The sequence below is a fragment of the Rutilus rutilus genome (assembly GCF_951802725.1).
Source record: "Rutilus rutilus genome assembly, chromosome: 16".
Taxonomy (NCBI): domain Eukaryota; kingdom Metazoa; phylum Chordata; class Actinopteri; order Cypriniformes; family Leuciscidae; genus Rutilus; species Rutilus rutilus.
Genome location: NC_140224.1, coordinates 35,545,844 through 35,567,913, shown reverse-complemented (window position 1 = coordinate 35,567,913; position 22,070 = coordinate 35,545,844). Strand labels below are relative to the sequence as shown.

Below are 22,070 nucleotides of genomic sequence, written 5' to 3'. Positions count from 1 at the left end.
AGGGAATTAGGATCTGGGAAGCCACACAACCGTGCATGCGTGCGATGGATTTTGTCATGTCCAGCTCCTAACATCATGTTTAATGTTGCTTGCAAACTTACGAGCTCGAGTTACATCAGCAATGCAAGCAGCAGTATTTGTAAGTCATTTTACTCTGCATAAAATAAAGTGAAAAAACAAGTTCCATGGCAGACCTGATTTCTTGCACCGTACGCGTTGGAGACGACTTCAAATTCCCTCAAGTGTTTTTTTTGTGGTACGATCGCCACTACAGTATGTGTCGTTTTCTGTAAATATTATGTGACCAAAAATGCCATTTTAAAGGGGACCTATTATGCCCCTTTTCACAAGATGTAAAATAAGTCTCTGATGTCCCCAGAGTGTGTATGTGAAGTTTTAGCTTAAAATACCCAACAGCATTTTATTTACAGCACGTTTAAATCATCATTTTTTGGGTCTGTGAAAAACGCACTGTTTTAGTCCATGTGTTTCCTGTCACAAAAATGGATAATTCGATAATTCGGTCAATTAAAATTAACTTAATTGTTAAATAACTAAATAATTAATAATTAATTAAATTAATCTATTTAATTTAACAGAATTTATCAACTTGTCTGCTGTGGTTGTTTTAATTCACATCCTTTATAAAAATATGAAAGTTTTTGGTTTAATATAATCTTAATATATAAGACTGTCAATGATCTAATTTCATGTTGTTTTATATTTTATTTGTTCATTGTTTATTTTGTTGGATTTTAATTGGACTTGGTCAGAACTGTTTATAAAATAGTTATCTGCATGATGCCTGCTGCCTTTGGGCTCAGTGATGTTGAATTTAAATGACATGTCAAATAAAGACGTGTTATGTTACATTGTGATGTAGGCTAATGGTGTTTTCTGGAAGGTACTAAAGAACAAATCATTTTTAGCAGCTGAAAGGCAGAATTCAAATGTTTTTATTAAGTTAGACATTATATAATAATAAAAAAAATGAACAAAAAATCTTTAAAGATAATCCATCTTTAAAGATAATCAGTCTGAAGGGTGCAGAAACACAGGGGTGGTTTATGTTTTAGTGTTGGTAAAAATGTCCCACATTGTCCCACACAAACTTATAATCGTCCCACATTTGGTTTGTTTGATGGTGGTCACCCTAGTCGAAGGTAACTTCAGCTCTGGGTCTGACTGAGTTCTGGATCGGGGTCCTACACTCTCCAACTCAGTCCGGTGGTGTCTGTAAGGTTGCTGGGGTTGTGGAAGTTTTGCCCTGATCCAGAACATGGTCTTGTCGTCGAGCGCGCTGGTGACAGCAAGACAAAAAAAAAAAATGTAGCAGTGAAAGCATAAATTGCGCTCATTCTTCCATATTTAGAGGTGCGGTCTTCTGTCACGGGTGGTTGCAGGAAGTCAGATGAAGATGAAGAATAAAGCTCCAATACCACGTTTAATGAAATAATACTCAGACAGGCAGGGCAACACACTAATGCTGGGTACACACCAAAAGATAATCGGGCTGATTTTGGGCCGATTTCCCCCCTTCCGACAATCCTATGTCCTGATTATCTTGATGGTTCTACAGATTATCTTATCAGATTTTCCCTTGGTGTGAGGTGTGTTAAGAGTGTCCAAACCTGCTCGGAAGAACGTCAGAGCCGCCCCGATCGCCGCCCCGACTCTGGTTGAAAATCTGTTCGTGTGTGGTGTGCTGTCTTTGTCACATCATGGCACACCACACACTATAGGAGCAAAACACTTAAATCTAGGATTTTTTGTCCTCATGTTTGTGGTCTATCACATTTTGAAAATCTTACAAGATGTAAAAAATCTTTTGGTGTGTACCCAGCATAAATGTAACGCAGACCAAACAGAGAATGAATGTAAGGGATCAACTTATATAGCAAACACAAATGGGGATAATTAATAGAACACAGCTGAAACCAAGAACACAAATGAGTGGGAAAACTGAACTCATGTTTTTCTCATGGAACACATGATGAGAATGAAAATAAACTAAAAGTCCATGATAATGAAACTAACAGAACATAATGGTGACAATACTGAGATGGGAGAAATCGCTCAAACCTCCTCAGATCGCATCATTTCGTGGAAAATTAATAGACAAGCTCACACTTTCTTTCTAAAGAAATATGATGTTCACATATGATATTTTTGGGACTTAAAAGCCTTTGAAATTAAAAGCCTTGATTGAGTTGTTTTGTGCATCCTTGTGATCACAAATACATGGAAGCAGTTGTAACTGAATAGGTAGGCTATGTGTTCTCTTTTTTATGTGAAATTGTACATAAAACATCAGTTTGATTCAGCATGATTGCTGTGCACAAATTAATCAATTACTGTCACTGTAATATTTTTTATTGTAAAACACTGGTCAAATAGCGATGCTGGAATCTCAAGTCTTTAAGTAAAGACCAAACATTAGCTTCTGTTATGCACATTTTGTGATCTTGCTAGTTTTCAGTAAGCTGGTGAAATGGTGAGGTTTTGTGACATCATTCTATGAAGGTGTGTTAAGGGCGAGTTTTAGGGTAGCACTAAAGAACCACTGGCCTGACATTGGAAACGCAGCATGATTTTGGCCTCTGTGCTTGAGGTCTGAGGAAAATCGGCTAATGGGGACAATTTTTGTCCTTAAAAACCTAAGTGTAACTATTGTGTGTACCTAGTGTAAAATAGATTTATGAAAGGAAATGAGGGTGAAATATTAAAATTGTAAAAATAATACACTACACACTTCTGCTAAAATTATGTAGCTGGGATTAACACAGGCAAAAAAAAGCTGTAGTTACACAGGGAAACCCTGAGTATGACATAAGAGGAAACTGAGTCAAACATCTAGAAATAAAGCACTCTCAGACCTGCACGCTCAGACACCAGCGCTTCCTCTGCAAGTGACGTCACTTGCAATCGACGTTCGTGTCGGATTTAGAACAGCTCCCAATGTCGTTCAAAAATCGTTTCTGTAATTAGGCTATATACATATAAATAAATATATATCGTCGATGTCGGGCGGAAACCTCAATGTCCAAATTTTGTCAATTTCATATTTTTTCACATATCCATGCTATTGGTCAGTCCCCACGTGGTTCTGTTATTTTTACAAATTATTAACCAATCTAAAGGTTTGAAGATAGCTAGAGAGCAAATCTCTTAACTCCATTGGACACTTCAACTGTCTGAGAATCCTCGTAATTGTCATTTGTCACCTGTTTTTTGTTCTGCTTCACTTATAGCTCTTAAACCTTTAAAATGGAGTTTAGGTAGATCTATGTAACCACAGTCGTTAGCTTTGGTTAACTATTGAAGCCTTTTCTCTCGTCAAAAGGCTCAACGCGACCGCAGACTTTGATGAACACTGCTGGCAGCAGCGACGTCTGTATCCGTTCCATTCTTATCAATGACAGCGTAAACTCCTATCTCCCAGCTGCCTGCTCCAAAGTCATAAATATCGTATCTCCGATTAAACATGATTTGGGGTAAATGTTGTGTTAATGTTTGGTACACAACAGTATATGATAGCAATATATAGCAATATATGGTATAATACCATCTTTAACGATACAATGTTTTATAACTCATTCGAAAAAATAAATAATATAACATAATATTTACTGTTTGAAACATATTTCCGGTTAATTTGTGTCAATTCCAAGTGATGTCACAGGCAGAGGAAGCGCTGGTGTCTGAGCGTGCAGGTCTGAGAGTGCAAGTGCAAGTCTTCAGCCAGACGCTATTGGCGGGGGGCGCCGGGAACAATCGCGCTCGGGCTCGGACCGCAGCAAACAAGCCCAGTGTGAAAGCAGCCTTAATGAAACCGAAAGAGAGACGATAGTAGACGTGAAAAGGATAGGACAGTAGGAAATGTCATATATTACAAATATATTGAAAATAAAGAAAATATATATATGGTCTTATCGAGGGAATGCGCTGAATGTAGTATGTGATCTGGATGGGAAAAAGCATGAAATATAGGATTTTACAAACCCTTATTATTTGTCCTTTACATTTGTATTGTTATTTATTAATTAGTTTATTTTAAGTTGATTTTGAATTGTTCATACAGTAAGCATCACACTCTTTAATTATCTGATGATGATCTTGAATGTAGTTCCTTTATATGTTTTGTTTCAATGGGAAAATAATTGTACCTAAATTATTGAATTTCACACATTGTCATTTCTATTTGGTGAAAACAAATATGAATACTGTTCCTAGAAATCACTCAGTCGAGATCAAGGGTCAATTCTTTTAAAATGTGTGAGAGAAGGGTATAAAGGATACACTTGTTGTAGGTTTAGTCAGTTTATTTAATTCATCCCCATTTTACCACCGCAATATCTTCTCTTTCATACAGACACAGATGTTAGATGTTTACCTGTACTCTTGTGTTTGACACCTCAGTGAATGAGTCTTTTTTCTTTATTCTCTCAGAACCTACAACTGATCCTTGCTATGATTATAACACTCTTGATGAATATTGGAGAGACATACGGCAAAGCCTATATCAGTATTATGGACATGATGACACTCTTGTTGAATGGAGTGGCTGGTATCGGCTGTATCTGAATGGAGAAAGTGCCCAGATGTCTGAGTGGTGTATGAGTTATGTGAGATGTGGTGGTGAAACTGGACTGTATCTCAGCGGTTCTCATCCAACACTTGAGGATGGAGTGGTGACCCGTGAAGTGGGAAAAAATGAATGGGGGTGGTGGTCGGGGTCCAAACAGTGTGGCGCCGACAGTTCCACATCCATCCGAGTCAAAGCCTGTCCAGGAGATTATTACGTCTATGAATTTGTCAAACCCAACATATCATCCCCTCGGCCTATGTACTGTGCAGGTACAATATTAAATCTTATCTTTATAATTTTTTTATGTCAGTATAAAGGGTAAATTCTGTAGCTATTAGATAATTGAACATACATCTTTTGTTTTATGAAAATAATCATGTTTTCACTACTTATAATTAGTGGTGTGCAGTTCATTATCTATTCTGTATAGTAGGTTATGCTACAGATCAATAGCACCTAGATCTCTTTGTTACACAATTCCTCAAATTACACGTTATTTAATATGTAAAATATAATTTAAATGAAAACATTGTGATATTACTCCACAGTCCTCTTGTGCCTATCTGAAGTTAAGTTTTTTTCTCAGATTAAAACTTTGCACAGCTTTTGTCATTCGTAGCCCGTCAGGTGTTGCTCTGCTGTCAGCCACTGTAGACTTGCCCCATTTTAGCCTGACAGTACACCACTGGTTAGAATAAAATAGCTCGAAATAATTAACCATCATAATTGGTCTTATGGTATAAAACTCTTATGCTCTTTAGGATGTAATATATTTTAACAGTACTTTTGCAAACTTCATGACAGTTACTTTCCAAAGCATCAGCAGTGATCCCTGCTACAACTATGAGTCTCTGGATCGTCCCTGGAGAGCCAACAATGAAAGTGGAGATTACATTTGTGATGAACTTTTCTCCTGGAATGGCTGGTACCGGCTTTTCTACTATGGAATGGACATCCGGATGTCAGAGACCTGTGTTAGTTCATACACCTGTAACACAGGATTCAGTCTGTGGCTCACTGATCCTCACCCTCAGATAGAGGATGGAGTGGTGACCAGGGAGATCTGTGGATGGACTAATTGGGGAAGCTGCTGTGATTACAAGTCAAGCCCCATCAGAGTGAAAGCGTGTCCAGGCAATTACTATGTCTATGAACTTGTGAATCCAGCATGGGGGTGTGCAGGATACTGTACAGGTACTGTACTTTTCTGATTTATTTATGTATTTTAAAACTTTTTTTTAAATGATTTTTGGCATGACATTATTATTATTATTTTTTTTTAGATGTCAACACTATTTCACAGGTGATTTCCACTGTAAGTCCAGATATATTCACTGGATCCAGCATCACCTTGAGTAAGTTGTTAATAAAAAAAAATATACAGTATATACAGTGTATATATATATATATATGGGTGTTATTGAAAATGATCAGTTTTCTTCCAATTAAATATTTGCATAATAGCAATAAATGGCAATATTTATGCATAAACATTTTCACTATTACACAGTGACATTGTGTATGCATGATTTAAGAATCTCATGATTATTACAGTGTTTGACTGGTTTAGATTTGCACTTGTGAACTTTCTCATTGAAATATAACTTTTGGTAACGCTTTAGATTACAGCCCGGAAAGTACTGTGTAATTAAAATGAAAGTACAGTGTAACTTTCGGTAATTACAGTGTACCTATAAAGTACTTACGTGTAAGTATAGGGGAACAATATGTAAAGTCTTGGGAATAAAGGTGTAACAACCAGGAAAATACTGCGTAATTAAAACGAAATTACATTGTAACTTTCGGTAATTACAGTGTACCTATAAAGTACGTACGTGTAAGTATAGGGGAATAATATGTAAAGTTTTGTGAATAAAGGGGTAAGAAACAGGAAAATAAATTATTTACGCAAATTATTTAGACTAAGTATTTTAGAATCTTACTTTTGGGAGCAATTTAGCGAGTAGCCTACATACACTGCACCTTTTTGTAATAATAGTATAAAAATACATAAAGGCTTTTTTTTTTAAATGACGGGGTACATATCAGTGCATTTATAAAGTAGGCTAATATGTTATTATTGCAAAGGTGCACTGATTAAGTTTCAAGGCAAGTAAAACTATTGCAACTTTTTTTTTTTTTTAAATGCTGGGAAAATATAGGCTACTCTTGTTCCATGTAGTTACAGGGTAAGTATGACATTGCGGGCTGTAAATTAAAGTGGTGCTTCTTACCCTCTTGTTTCATGTAGTTACAGGGTAAGTACAATAAAAACACATGTACACACACACAATCTGATATCACTCGGAAAACTTTATTTGAAAAACAACTTATTTCAAAACGGATTTACAGCACTTTGTTTATCTTGCTTGGTTTCCTCCTCCTCTTGTTCCTCTTCTTCTTTTTCTTTCTTTCCACTGATGAATCTTAAGAAGGAATCCCATGACATGTCTCTTGCTATTCTGTATTATGTGTTAAAAGAAAATACAGTACAGAAATGTCCTCACCATTTACTCATCTTTTACCCTCATGTCATCCGAGATGTATACAAATTTCCTTCTTCAGATTAACACAAACAAAAGTTTTTAGAAAAATAAATAATCTCTGTAAATGCATATAATGCAAGCTCATGTGTTCCTAAAAGTTGACAACAGCACATACAACAATAACTACAATAATCCATACGACCCCAATGGATGAATCAATGTCTTCTGAAGTGAAACGATAAGCGTTTGTAAGAAAAATACCAAATATTAAAAAAAATTAAACTGTAGACTATGGCTTCCGAGCAACTGTCACCTGCGCGTTCATGAAAGGGTACGTTGAGTAAGTTTACGCTTGAAAATTTAAAGCTTGACGTAAGCGCACCGAAAAACCGAATGTCGAATTATTATTTTTTTTTTATGTTTTTATTATTGCTCACAACAAAATACAAACAATAACAGATAATAATAATAATAATGAAAAACAAACCATGCAGAAGAACAGAGACACCAGTTCTCGCGCGAGTTTCACATCAAACTCCCGTGAGAATGCAATGAACGCTTAAAGGTTCACCAAACGCGAAGCCATTCAAGCCGACCCTATGAAGCCGACTCTCATGCACTCGCTGGTGACAGTTGGTCGGTAGCGAAAAGATGAGTAAATTATGAGAACATTTCTGGGTGTACTGTATTTTCTTTTAATACATAATACAGAATAGAAAAATACTCCTTCTTAAGATTAGGCTTGTTCTGTCCACTGTGTGCGTACTCTCCACAAAGTGACAGACAGCTAAACAGGTGTACTGGGCACTCAATGATTAAAGATGACAAGGACGTGGAAGTAAAGTTCAATTCTTTTACTTGTTTGTCTTCATCACTTGTTTTTACAGTGCTTTTCCACTTACTTTGTGAAACTAAAAACACAAGAAAACTTTCTTTCAGTTTACAGTTATATCAGTCACAAACACTCAATACCATGAGGTAAATATTGCATGTGAAAGCAGACGGCAGTTATATATCTTATCATACAATAAATCATGACAAAATATACAGCCCTAACCATTCACAAACATTAAATATGTCAGGTCTACTTACAAACATAGCTTCTTCAAGGCTCAACTCAGGCAGATGCTGCAGATTCACCAGAGGCCCAACTGAAGCCTTTTGCCATGCCAAACATACTTCTAAAATGGCTGGTCTCACCTAAGACCAATCATGTGACCAACCCCAACCAATAGGAAAACAGGAAAAATCCTGGTGGTGCTAAACACTCTACACATACATGAAACCAGTGACATCACACTCCCCGTCTGGTATTGCATACAATAGCATTATTAGGTATTAAATGAATCCTGACATCAGAAAACATGAAAATTCACTGTCCATGATAAACACTTACACAGACATAAGTACCACTACTTCTGTTATAGGCCTAAGAAAGGTCCTAACAGTCCCACCCTTAGTGACTTTTAACTCAAGCTTCCTGACTTTTCCATCACCGTCAAGATATGCTTTAATGACGCGAGCCATAGGCCAGTCATTTCGTGTAACCAGAGAGTCTTTAAGCAACACCAAGTCTCCTTCCTTGATGTTTGGATGTGTGTCTTGCCACTTGCTGCGACTTTGAAGAATGGAGATATATTCTTTCTTCCATCTCTCCCAAAAGACATTTGCCAAGTGTTGGACACGTCTCCATTGTTGGCGATGCAGATCTGCATGTTCAAAAGATCCTGGCGGAGGAAGAGGGGTGCAGATCTTTTGCATCAATATCATTGCTGGTGTGAGAGGGAAAGGAGCATCACTCGACATTGGTGTAAGAGGTCTTGCATTTATTATTGCGGACACCTCGGCCATTAAGGTTGACAGTACTTCATGAGTGAGATGGGAGGGGTTGAGCTGTAAAAGCATGGAGTCAAAAATCCGTCTTGAAATCCCAATCATTCTTTCCCACACTCCTCCCATATGTGAGGAGTAGGGTGAGTTGAATAGCCAAATACATCCCTCCTCACTTAGATACTTGGAAATGTTTGTATCGTCTTGAAGGAAGAACAACTCCTTGCAGGCTCCTTTAAAGTTTGTACCGCAGTCAGAGCGGATCATCTTTGCAGGACCACGCACTGCAAAGAAGCGGCGTAACGCATTGATGAAACTTGATGTATCCAATGATTCTATCACCTCAATATGCACAGCACGTACACTTAGGCATGTAAAAAGTACTGTCCATCTTTTACTATTTGCTGCACCTCCTCGTGTACGGCGAGTGGAGATGTTCCAGGGGCCGAATACATCCAGACCAACATTGGTAAAAGGGGGTTCTGTACAAAATCGATCAGGTGGGAGATTCGCCATCTTTTGTTCTGCCATCCTACCACGGAGTTTCCTGCAGATGACACACTTATACAGAAGGCTGGAAATGCATTTCTTTGATCTCATGATCCAGAAGCCATCTGTACGCACAACACCCTCTGTGAAGATTCTGCCTTGATGTTTAACTCTCTCGTGGTAGTAATTAATGAGTAGAGTAGCAACATGGCTGCGACCCGGAACGATGAGAGGATGTTTTTCTTCCATCTCAATTGGAGCATGGTGAAGTCTGCCACCTATTCTCAGCAGTCCATCATTGTCAAGTGTGGGATCAAGCTTCCTCAGTGAACTGTTTTTTGGTATAGGACTTCCTCTCTCCAGACAGGAAATCTCAACCTGATATGTTTCCTTTTGAATGCATCCAATTACAACTGCTTTTGCTCGAGCCAGTAAATCGGGCATATGCGGCTCAAGATGATATGCATGCTTGCATCCTTGAGTGTTGCTCTCTCGCTCAGATTTAAAAGACTGAACAATATGAATCAAGGAGGCAATACCTCTAATAAGGGATTGCCATCGAGAGAATCTTTCAAAGCGATGTGAACCAAGTCCTTTTTTGAGATCAATAACTGCAGTGGTGTGACATCGGACCTCTTTGTCAGATTCTGGATCAATGAGGTTATACTTAATCTCCCCTGTTGTGTCTGTCTCCCCAAGACATAAGAGGAAATCTGGACCTGTAAGCTAGATGGTGCCTGCGAGTTGAGCTGGAGTCACCAATCTGGTAGCAACATCCGCAGGATTTTGTTCAGTTCGGACATAATGCCACTGTTCAGGATGTGATGATTTCCTAATCCTTTCCACCCTGTTGCTCACGTAGACATAAAATCTCCTGGTTTCGTTGCAGATGTAACCAAGAACCACTTTACTGTCAGTGTAGAACTGCAGACTGTTAGGTTTAATATCCAACTCACTCATAACCAATTCGGCAAGTTCTACTGCTAAGACAGCGGCACCAAGTTCAAGCCTGGGAATAGTATGGACTGATAAGGGGGCTAACTTAGCTTTCCCCATAATGAAACCTACATGGCATTTTTGATCTTTGTCTACAACCTTTAGATAAGCTACGGCTGCTATGGCTTTTACAGAAGCATCTGAAAAGACGTGAACCTCAGTATGATGAGCGGTGGAAACAGAGAATGCAGTGTAGGCTCGAGGAGTTTCAAACTGTGCCAGCTCTTGTAGAGAATCTCTCCAAGTTGACCACTCTGCCTCATTTTCAGCTGGGAGCGGAACATCCCAATCAATAGCATCATAACTGGTGAGCTGCCTCAGCAACAACTTCCCTTGAATGGTAATAGGAGCGACAAACCCAAGTGGATCAAAAAGGCTATTAATGGTTGAGAGGACTCCTCTTCTTGTAAACGGTTTGTCATTGTCAGCCACACAAAATGTGAATGTGTCATGTACCAGGTTCCAGCTTAATCCAAGACTGCGTTGTAGTGGAGGTGAGTCAATGTCAAGGTCCAGATCTTTTAGTTCCTTTGCATGGTCAGTTGGTGGAAAGGCATGCATGACGACTGGACAGCTAGATGCAATTTTATGGAGCCTGAGGTTTGAAATTGCAAGCATACCTTGAGCAGCTTTCAAGAGATTGATGGCCGCATTTGCAGATGACAGTGATTTAAGTCCATCATCAACATAGAAGTTCCTGTGTATAAATCGCCTCGCATCTTCTCTAAATTCATCTTCTCCATATGTGGCTGCTTGGCGTAGACCATAAATTGCAACTGCTGGAGAAGGCCGATTGCCTAATACATGGACTTTCATCCTGTATTGCAAGACACCTTTAGTTGGGTCATTGTCTTTGAACCATAAGAATCTGAGAAAGTTCCGATGGTCCTCCCTGACGACAAAGCTATGGAACATCTGTTCAATATCTGCTATAAAGGCTACTGCCTCAGACCTAAACCGCATTAATACTCCTAGCAGGCTGTTGTTTAAGTCTGGGCCAGTCAACAGCACATCATTCAAGGAAACACCAAGGTGTGGGGCACTAGAATCAAACACAACCCGTATCTGATCAGGCTTACGTGGATGGTACACTCCAAAACTGGGAAGGTACCAGCATTCTTCTCCATCTTGCAGAGGAGGTGCCAATTCAGCATGATCTTGTTCAAAGATCTTTTGCATGAAATCCAAAAAGTGACTCTTCATTTCAGGCTTTCTATCCAGAGTTCGACAGAGATTGGTAAAGCGGATTAATGCAAGTTCTCTATTGTTAGGTAGGCGAGGCCTTGGCACACGAAAAGGAAGGGGGGCCACCCAACTGTTTCCATCATTTATGAACATCTCCTTTTCCATCAATCCAATGAACTGCTTGTCCTCAATGGATAGAGAAAATGTGTGGTCATCCTCTGTCCTTTCAAATATTTTTGCCCCTAAGGAATCATAATCAGTATGCTGGTGTAGGTTGTCAGCAAAGTCAGAGCTTTTTTGACTTGACCAACTAAGTGGCTTTGTTTTTGTCCCAACAGGAAATATCTCTTTTAAAATGAGATGGTTCGGACATGGACTTAGATAGGAATGCCGGCCATTTTCCAGGATATTGGTACGGTAAGCACTAAGTTCTATCGGCTTGTGTGCTGCACCCAGACAGACATCTCCAATGATCACCCAGCCAAGATCCAATCTTTGAGCATAAGGAGCATTATTTGGTCCATTACGCTGGATTCTCACCTTATGGACCTGTAGGATATCACGGCCGAGAAGAAGGAGAATCTGTGCATCATTGTCAAATTCAGGGATGAGATGAGCCATAGACTGAAGGTGAGGATGGTGTCTAGCAGCCTCAGGCGTAGGTATTTCCATCTTATCTTCTGGCATATAGTTACACTCTATGAGTGTGGGAAGAGAAACACTAATACTTCCATCCAGTGATTGAGCGATGAAGCCAGTCCCTCTTCTTCCTGACATCTCTGTAACTCCAGCACATGTGCGCAGAGTATAGGGAGACTCTACACCCCCAAGATTGAACAAGTCGAAAAACTCAGACCTAGCAAGAGACCTATTACTCTGATCATCAAGAACTGCATAGATTTTTATTGATCGATCTGGTTGACCCACAGGATACACTTTTATAAGACAGATCTTAGAACAGGAACGAGAGCTGTTGGCCTCACCACAAACCGCAGTGCATTTGGAAGTTATACTTGGAGAGGCCTCTTCCCTTCTCTCCCCGCCATGCTCTCTATCTGGCTCTTGTGTAGTCCATGGAGCTGGTCCTGGATGTAAAGCTGTAACATGTCTGTTGCTGTCACACTCCTTACAGTGAATCACTATTTTACAGTCTTGAGCTCTATGATCGGTTGATGAGCAGCATTTGAAGCAAATCCCACTCTCCTTTAGAAATGCTTTGCGTTCTTCAAGTGTTTTGGCTCGGAAACCTCTGCATCGTTTAAGGGGATGTGGCTTTTTGTGGATAGGACACAGCCTGTCAATATCCAACTTACTGGTGTTTAGTGTTGTTGTAATATCTGTTTTGTGGGCTGAAACATGGCCTTTTAAGTTTGTGTATGTTTTTGCTAAGTTGTCTGATTTCATTGTTGACGACCCAGTAGATGAACTAAGTGTGAAACTTGGATCATTACGGATATGGGCTTCTTTGCAAACAAAATCAGCAAAGAATGAAAATGGTGGAAACTGAACATTGTATTCCAGCTTATACAAACTACCTTGTGTCATCCATTTCTCTTGAAGCCCGTATGGCAGCTTCTCCACAATGGGGTTAATACCTCGAGAAGTATCCAGGATTGTGAGTCCAGACAAATAACCTTCAAGTTTAGCTGACTCCAGCTCCCTCAATAAATCACCAAGCTGTCTCAGCTTTAGGGGGTCTTTGTTGCTGATCCTGGGAAATTTTTCGAGTTTCTCCAGAAGAGCCCCCTCAATTCTTTCAGGTGACCCATAGCACTCTTCCAAACGTATCCATGCCATGTTGAGCCCAGCCACGGGGTCATTCACATTAACAGATCTAATTCTCTTGACATGCTCCGATGACTGAGGGCCAAGCCACTTAATTAGAAGGTCAAGCTCTTCAGTGCAGGTGAGTTTTAATCCTTGTATGACGTTCATAAAGGTTGACTTCCAACTCCAATAATTTTCTGGAAGGTCATCAAATTTAATCATCCCAGAGGCCACAAGCTCACGGCGAGCCATATAAATAGCAAATTCACTGACAGTTGCATGGTCATGAGTAGATGATTGTGTTGCCTGTTGCATCCAAGGTGAAGGAGTAAGAGGAGGAGGTACCTTCATAGTTGAAAAACTGTGTGGATGGATGCTAGGACGACATTGTGTAGCTGGCTGATTCCTAGGATGCATGTTGGAGCGGGCTGCTCCATCTTCCACCTGTATGAATCGATTGCTGGTTGGGCCTCTGGTGAATCTGCAGCATCTGCCTGAGTTGAGCCTTGAAGAAGCTATGTTTTTTCACTGTTCTGTCCACTGTGTGCGTACTCTCCACAAAGTGACAGACAGCTAAACAGGTGTACTGGGCACTCAATGATTAAAGATGACAAGGACGTGGAAGTAAAGTTCAATTCTTTTACTTGTTTGTCTTCATCACTTGTTTTTACAGTGCTTTTCCACTTACTTTGTGAAACTAAAAACACAAGAAAACTTTCTTTCAGTTTACAGTTATATCAGTCACAAACACTCAATACCATGAGGTAAATATTGCATGTGAAAGCAGACGGCAGTTATATATCTTATCATACAATAAATCATGACAAAATATACAGCCCTAACCATTCACAAACATTAAATATGTCAGGTCTACTTACAAACATAGCTTCTTCAAGGCTCAACTCAGGCAGATGCTGCAGATTCACCAGAGGCCCAACTGAAGCCTTTTGCCATGCCAAACATACTTCTAAAATGGCTGGTCTCACCTAAGACCAATCATGTGACCAACCCCAACCAATAGGAAAACAGGAAAAATTAAGTGAGCTGTCTGCTTTCTCCACACAATCAACCGGTGGTGCTAAACACTCTACACATACATGAAACCAGTGACATCACAAGGCTAATCAGTGGAACGAAAAGAAGAGGAGGACCAAGAGAAGGAGGAAGCATATTATAGCTTACATATTTGAAATGAGAAGTTGATTTAAAAAAAAAAATAAAGAATAAGAAGTGTAATATGTTGTAAATCTGTTTTGAAATAAGTTGTTTTTCAAATAAAGGTTTTCCAAGTGATGTCAGATTGTGTGTGTACATGTGTTTTTATTGTACTTACCCTGTAACTACATGAAACAAGAGGGTAAGAAGCACCACTTTAATTTACAGCCCGCAATGTCATACTTACCCTGTAACTACATGGAATACTTACAGTCTAAATAATTTGCCTAAATAATTTGTCATTTTCCTGGTTGTTACCCCTTTATTCCCAAAACTTTACATATTCCCCTATACTTACACGTACGTACTTTATAGGTACACTCTAATTACCGAAAGTTACACTGTAATTTCGTTTTAATTACGCAGTATTTTCCTGGTTGTTACACCTTTATTCCCAAGACTTTACATATTGTTTCCCTATACTTACACGTAAGTACTTTATAGGTACACTGTAATTACCGAAAGTTACACTGTACTTTCATTTTAATTACGCAGTACTTTCCGGGCTGTAATCTAAAGCGTTACCTAACTTTTTTGTTTTGGCCTCATCATCTCTTACTAACAGATTATGACCCGTGTAATAACTACAACATGCTCGACAACTACTGGAGAAGCACACTCTGGTCTATATATGGATCATTATCTAATCATGATGACACTCGTGTAGAATGGGATGGCTGGTATCGACTCTTCATTAATGGCTTGAGTGCTCAGATGCCTGAGTGGTGTGCGTCTTATATGTCATGTGGAGGTTATAGTTCTCTGTGGCTTGGTGACTCTCATCCTCGGCTAGAAGATGGAGTTGTTACTTGTGAAGTTTACGGCTCCCGTAATGATCAGTGCAGTCGCCACAGATCCGACCCGATCCAAGTCAAAGCTTGTCCCGGAAATTATTATGTCTATAAATTTACCAGGCCAACTCTTTCAATCCCAGCTCCTGTATATTGTGCAGGTATATTCATTCATCTTTATATCTGACATGCTTGTCATGAATTGTACTGATTTATATTCATATTATTCATTTGAATATATTTAATCTGCAATAATGCTCTCTTCCTTCTTTTTCCTTAATAGTGGCTTTCTCCACCCCAAGTGTCGATCCCTGCTATGACTATACCAGTCTGGATGAGCCTTGGAGAGCCACAGACAACTCTTACTATAATAGCTATAACTACTATAGTATGTGTGATTATAATGTGGAGTGGAATGGCTGGTACAGGATGTTCTACAATGGTGAAAATGCTCAGATGCCAGAATCATGTGTAAATCAAGGCATGTGTGGCACTTATTCCCCACTGTGGCTCAACAGCTCTCACCCACAGCTGGAAGATGGAGTGGTCACCCGTCAGGTCTGTCTCTCCTCAGAGAGCGGCTGCTGTGACTACACATCCCAACCTATAAGAGTCAAAGCCTGTCCAGGAAATTACTATGTTTATGAGTTTGTCAAGCCAATGTTTTGTGGAGCTTACTGTGTTGGTGAGCACTTACTCATTTGATCTTCAGCCATTAACTTTTCCACAGGATTCAAGTTTGCTTTTTGTCCTCTGTGTTACTGTTACTGTTTTTAGAGAAACTGGTTCCAAATGATTCAGAGGATGAATGAGTTGATTTTGATCTAACCTTTAACAGATTTTTCTAAACTAATAGAAAAGAATGACAATTTAAAAACATGATTAATTCACAAATTGGTCATTGCTAGCTCTTAACAGACAATGATTTTAATAGCTATGATTTAAAAAAATAGCAGCACTACCATTAGGCTATTTCTTAGCAATGCTACTGCGCAAAACGGTGTTCCTTCCAGGCAGCGAGGGGATGGGTAGGTTTAAGGTTGAGGTTAGGGTGAGCTGCCTGGAAGGAGCCATTGGGGGCTAAAAACACCATTGAGCGCCCAAAACTGTATGTCACAATGAGCCAGCAGTACCGATATTGGACTTGACCACCAATCATGGGTAAAATGTAACCGTTGCTACACATTAAACATGTGGAGAACTTAGAGGGTTTTCGTATGGACACCCATCCCCAAATTGAATTGTTATGGTCAGGTGGATGGAAAGTGTACTATCTGTGGATCTCAAAGGAAATTATTAAAAATTAAATGACCCATTGAATTCACTAGAAATAATAATTTATTAACTTGAGGAATACAGAGCAATAATCATTCAGGGTACCCGAATGTTAAGCTCTGATTCTGTTAACATGACTCAGTGTCTTTGTGTTGTATTTCATCTATCTGTGCTTTTCCTCTTAGATGTGAGAGATCGCTGTTCTGAACTCAGCTGCTCTGAGGATGAATGGTGTGGGAAGAAAAATGGTGTTTATGGCTGTTTATGTAATGATGACCAACCCAGACCACAACCTAACTCTTTTGGTTGGTGTCATTCAACAACAAATTTTTTTTTTTTTCAGACATTAGTTGCCTTTTTCGTTTTTGAACAATTCTGACAGTCTTTTGTCTTTTTATCCCCTCTCAGAGTTCTCAGAAACCTGTGAAAGCAGCTCTGGCTCCATATCTGTGTCTCGCTGTCAGCTCTTTGAGGCTGGTTTTCCAGCTGATGTCTTACACCTCAATGATCCCAGCTGCAAAGGAACGGTCCGGAATGGCAGAGTGGAATTCCATTTTGATAATGATGAACACATCTGTGGTACAAATCTTCTGGTAGGTTTAACTATGTATAATCTATTTAATACACAATCTAAATATTTGTAGTGTCTGATAGAACCAACAGAGTTTGAACTGACCACTTGGGGAATCTCTTTGAGACTTTGTGAAGTCTGTAGAAAGGTCTGTAAGGATATTGAATCTGTAGAAAACAAAATTAAGGGCCCAAACAGACCTCCCTATAGACATTTCAAAGTCTCAAAGAGATTCAGTGTGGAAGGATACACAACATAATGCCACAAAAGACACTGGAACTTGTGCCCACTTTCTTCAATTCTACATTCTAAAAATTCAATTTGTAGCCCTTGACTGATACATTTTGGGCTTTGTAGTTTTTAATGATATGTATAATGTTGAGTTACAAAAAAAAGTTTATATTTACTCCAAGTGCATGGTTAGGTAGAGGCTTTTTACACTAACTCCACCCAACAGGTATTTAATAGTAGGAATAAAGTTTTCAACAGGTCTTTAATTGGCCTATAATTGAAATTGGATGTTGTGTCTTCGTGTTGATTGGACGGGCTGAGACATTGACGCGACACATGGAGCTGCCCGTCCGATTATTACCACACTCAAAACCATGGCTCCCTTCCTGGACCTTCGAGGACCTTTACTGACCAGCAGGTTCAATATGATAGGGTCAGGGGAAGGTGTAGTGTGGGCTTTAAGGACAGAGACAAGTAATGTCCCAGTAAGGTAGCATACATTTATTATTATCGCAGACTGTTTTATAATAGTATTACTACAATATAAGGTGCAATTTAGTATCTGCCACTATTTGCACTAAGTATAAATAGCATCTAACTACTTTTTTTTACTTAGTGCAAAGAAAATACTGCTGTAGTGCAAATGACTGCTGCCTTTTTAAATACCTTGAATTCAATTTAGGCTAAATTACAAAATGTTATATTTGTTGTCCACAGGCTAACAGCACCCACTTCATCTATAATAACTTTATTCTGGGGACACCGAGGTCAGAAGATCTCATCATCAGCAGAGAGAAAATCCTGAAGCTTTCTTTCAGCTGTGCTTATCCTCAATCACAAACACTTTCCATGAATGTGGAAATCAACCCACTGGAGAGGTGCGAGTCAAATACAAATTCTAGTTTCAGCAACGCTACTGTTATTAAAGGAGTAGTTCAGCAAAACAGAATATCAAATGTGTGTGTGTGTGTACATATAAAAAGAAAATATGTTCTAATATTCTCTAAACCAAGACCTTATATGGTTTAGTCCTAAAGCAGAATTTTACTCATAAAACAAAGCAGTTTTAACAAAGATCTATTCATTATTTCAACAGCATTGTGCACAAGACTCTTCCCGCTGGTGAAGGCAGATATCTGGTCCGGATGATTCCATATGAGGATGATGAGTTTACCCGGCCCTTTACTGGTAGTGTGGATGCAGAGCTCAACCAGGAGATGCATGTGGAAGTTCGTGTTGAGGGGGTCGACAGCCGCCAGTTTGCCCTGGTGATGGAAACGTGTTGGGCTACACCTGTGAATGATCCTGATTACAGCCTCCGCTGGGATCTCATCCTTTCAGAGTAAAGCAGGGCTTCTTTCTATTCTTTTAAGCCTATAGCCTTAACTCAATGTAACATTTGAATAAATAATAATCATTTAACTTTTAGCATTGCCTTACAGTACATGCTTTGTCTTTCAGTATTTCAGAACTAAAGCATGAGATCATTTGAAACAGTTTTTTTCTGAAACAGAATTTGTCATTATCGATATTCTCAGGTGTCCAAATGACGACACAGTGAAGCTGCTGCAGAACGGCGTCTCGACATCCAGCCGTTTCTCCTTCAGGATGTTTATCTTCACTGCAAACTCCACTAAGCTTTACCTGCACTGTGCTGTTCACCTTTGCCTTCTGTCAAGCAATCGCTGCTCAACGGTGAGTTTACAAAACCTCTCATAGCTCATGAAATTATAATGTTAAATTTTCAAGAGTATCTTTAGTACTGTATTGTGAAATAAATTTTCACTGTATGTTTTGAATATCAACCTAATTTATCAATTATATTAGCCAGTGTGTCTGTCTGTCTGTGTATACAGTATGTGGAGTATCTATAGTAAAATGTGGTGGGTAAATGATACATGTAAAGGTTTTCAAATCTGCAGTTACTTACACTAATATAAGTAAGGTTGGTATGTTTCAAGATTTAAGGTTAAATTCACTAAACAGGGTAAATTAGCGTGAGACACATTAAAGAACACAGACGCAGCCGGCCGCAAAAATACCAGTCTTCACGTTTTCATTGCTAATTCTTCACTGTGAGACTTTAGTAAATCCTGACAATAGTTTTTTTAATGTCAAAAAAACATTCTCTCTCTATCTGTTAGTAAATCTGGCCTTTATTGTTCAAGGCTGCTCTCTTCTGGAGACTTTCTGCACCTTTATGTTTCATGTTTGTTCAGTGATATTTAACAGGGATTCACACAGCTGGATTTTGCTCTTTTCTCTATTAGGACTGTGCCTCTGGACACCGGCGGAGAGAGGGCAGGTCTCTGGACTTCCATGACAGTGCTTCCATATCCATGGGTCCTCTGGTGTTGTCTGAAGGGAACACAGGTGATTTTAATAATTTGTAAATAAAGGTTTCTTTGTACATACATTATATTTCACTGCATTTCATTATATTCCCTGTTCACAGATAAGTGGGTCCCAGAACAAGTGAAGGTATCTGAGGCTTCTTGTCTGTGTGGTTCTCTGATGCTGATACTTGTTCCTCTGATGAGTGTCCTGACACACTTTTAGTTTAGTACCACAACATTTTACATGCATATTGTCTAAAGTAGTTTTAATTAATGTGGAACTGATGCTACACTGGTTGTGGGTTTCTAAACGTTTCTTAATTTAATTAATGATATTTCTTGTGGACTAATAAAGGAATTATTATTTAATCATTTATGTTTATTTCTATATAGTACATTCATTCTGTACTTGAGGGATTGTGCTGCAACAACAAAGACCATCAGATTCATGTCTATTCAAATAATGCAAAATAATTTGGTCATTCCCTTTCTGTGGAAATTTGTGATATTGTAATTTGTAGACAACTAACTAATATGACTTTCTTTTCCTAAAAATTGTGTTGTAATTTTTTTATTCAGGCATTTTGTATAAAGCGAGAAAAAGGCCTGAATTATCTAAATGAGGACAGCAATAAATACATTTGATGGTTGGCCTCAAAGTCTATTTTTCCTTTTGTAATCGTTTTCGTTAAGTAAAAGTACGAGAAAGATTAATGATCATAACATTATCTTTTTACTGCTGTCTTTTCAATTGTTTTACTTATTTTCCATCGTGATGCTATGATTACATGAGAAGAGTCTTGCTTTACTTTCAGTTCTTTGAAGAATGTTGCAGAACTGGTTGAATTGTTCTCTTTAGAGCAGAAAATGAGATAAGGTTCAGTCAGTGGTCAGATTGCCAAAACATTTTCTTGTGTTGTTCTAGTTTTCAGTCATTGAATGTGAAGAGAAAGGTAAATTGAAGAGCTTGTAGGACAGAGAGCAAGTTGACATTCAGGCAGTCCTCTGACACTGTCCTCGATTGATCCTTTCGTGTGAGAGCACATTAATAACATTAATAACTGTTGACCACTAAGACCCACTGCTGCATTTATGCAACATTCCGATTTGACAGTTGTTTCAACAAGAGGTTGAAAGTGATGCATTGTTACTGTATTCATTTGTCTCCTGCGAACTATATGTACACGCTCTAGGAATAAAGCCCTGCTACTATGCATGTATTATTAAATGTTCCTTAGATACGATCAGCTAATAATGTTCAGGTTTCATGCTGTACATTCATAGAGGAGTGTCTGATTGTCTTTATCGATTGTTAGATTATCTTATGATTATTTTTTTGCTTTTTAATCACATAATCATTATCTATACTGTATTCTTTATAATTAGTTTTAACATGATTATTTTGCCCATTTGTAAAAATGCAGAAATTGCAATCATCATATTTGAAAAGATAAAAAATATATAAGATTGTTAATGCAGTGGTGACAGTCATGTACTGTAAGTAGATTTGGGGAATCCAGATCAACTGCATTTGCAAAAATGAATGGAAAAATCCACTGACAACTGCACTTTGGTGACCTGATAAGAATCATTTATCGTCTGGAATCCATTCTGTTGATTTCCTAAAACCTCTAAAATGTGAAAAAAAATGACAGTGAACCTGACTATCAGGGTTGACTACACGAACAAAGAAATACACAGTTCTTCTCATGAGATGTTCATACTTTACTGTAGTTCAGAGAATGAAAAGTTCTTTATATCAGCGCCAAGTTAGAGCCAGATTTACTGTGTGTGAATTAAAACTTCTTAACTTTATACCTAATGCAATAAATAAATGAACAAAAAACAATTTATTTAATAATATTTAAAATACACTCCTGTTCATTAATTCATGCTTCATAATACATTAACTAACGTTCATTTATTCAGCTTGTGAAAAAATGTATATGCACAATTTAATACTAACCTGGATTTGCTGTAAATGCTGTTCACATAATGCATTAAACTCTTCCCATTTTGACAAGGGAGAATGTAAAATATATATATTTTTTATTTCTAACACACTATAACTGATACATTCACTATAGCAATTAATTCAGTTCTTAAGACAACAACACATTTCTCAAAACTATAAACACATTTCACTTCTCAACGTTTTCTGCAAAACTTTATTTTTCACTATGGTTTAATCATGTTCACATTCAGAAGACAAAATTACAGATTATAATTAACTCAAGCATACACAATGTGAACTCAAATAACACAAATGTATCCATGCATAAACATTATAGAAAAAAACGATGATACACT

At 38.4% G+C, this 22,070-nt stretch overlaps 1 protein-coding gene across 1 annotated transcript; it reads left to right on the top strand.

Moving 5' to 3' along the window:
* Window positions 1–3,673: 3,673 nt before the first annotated feature.
* Window positions 3,674–21,004, top strand: LOC311306295 (uncharacterized protein; the record flags this gene model as incomplete). Its single annotated transcript, XM_084434617.1, has 16 exons — window positions 3,674–3,713; window positions 4,450–4,857; window positions 5,393–5,782; window positions 5,872–5,950; window positions 10,659–10,729; window positions 10,849–10,883; window positions 12,130–12,232; window positions 15,122–15,508; window positions 15,631–16,032; window positions 16,808–16,927; window positions 17,031–17,215; window positions 18,142–18,302; window positions 18,521–18,766; window positions 18,963–19,119; window positions 19,695–19,797; window positions 19,880–21,004. 16 exons carry the CDS (start codon window positions 3,674–3,676, stop codon window positions 19,981–19,983), a joined length of 2,991 nt encoding a protein of 996 aa, XP_084290743.1. The 3' UTR covers window positions 19,984–21,004.
* Between the last annotated feature and the right edge of the window lie 1,066 nt (window positions 21,005–22,070).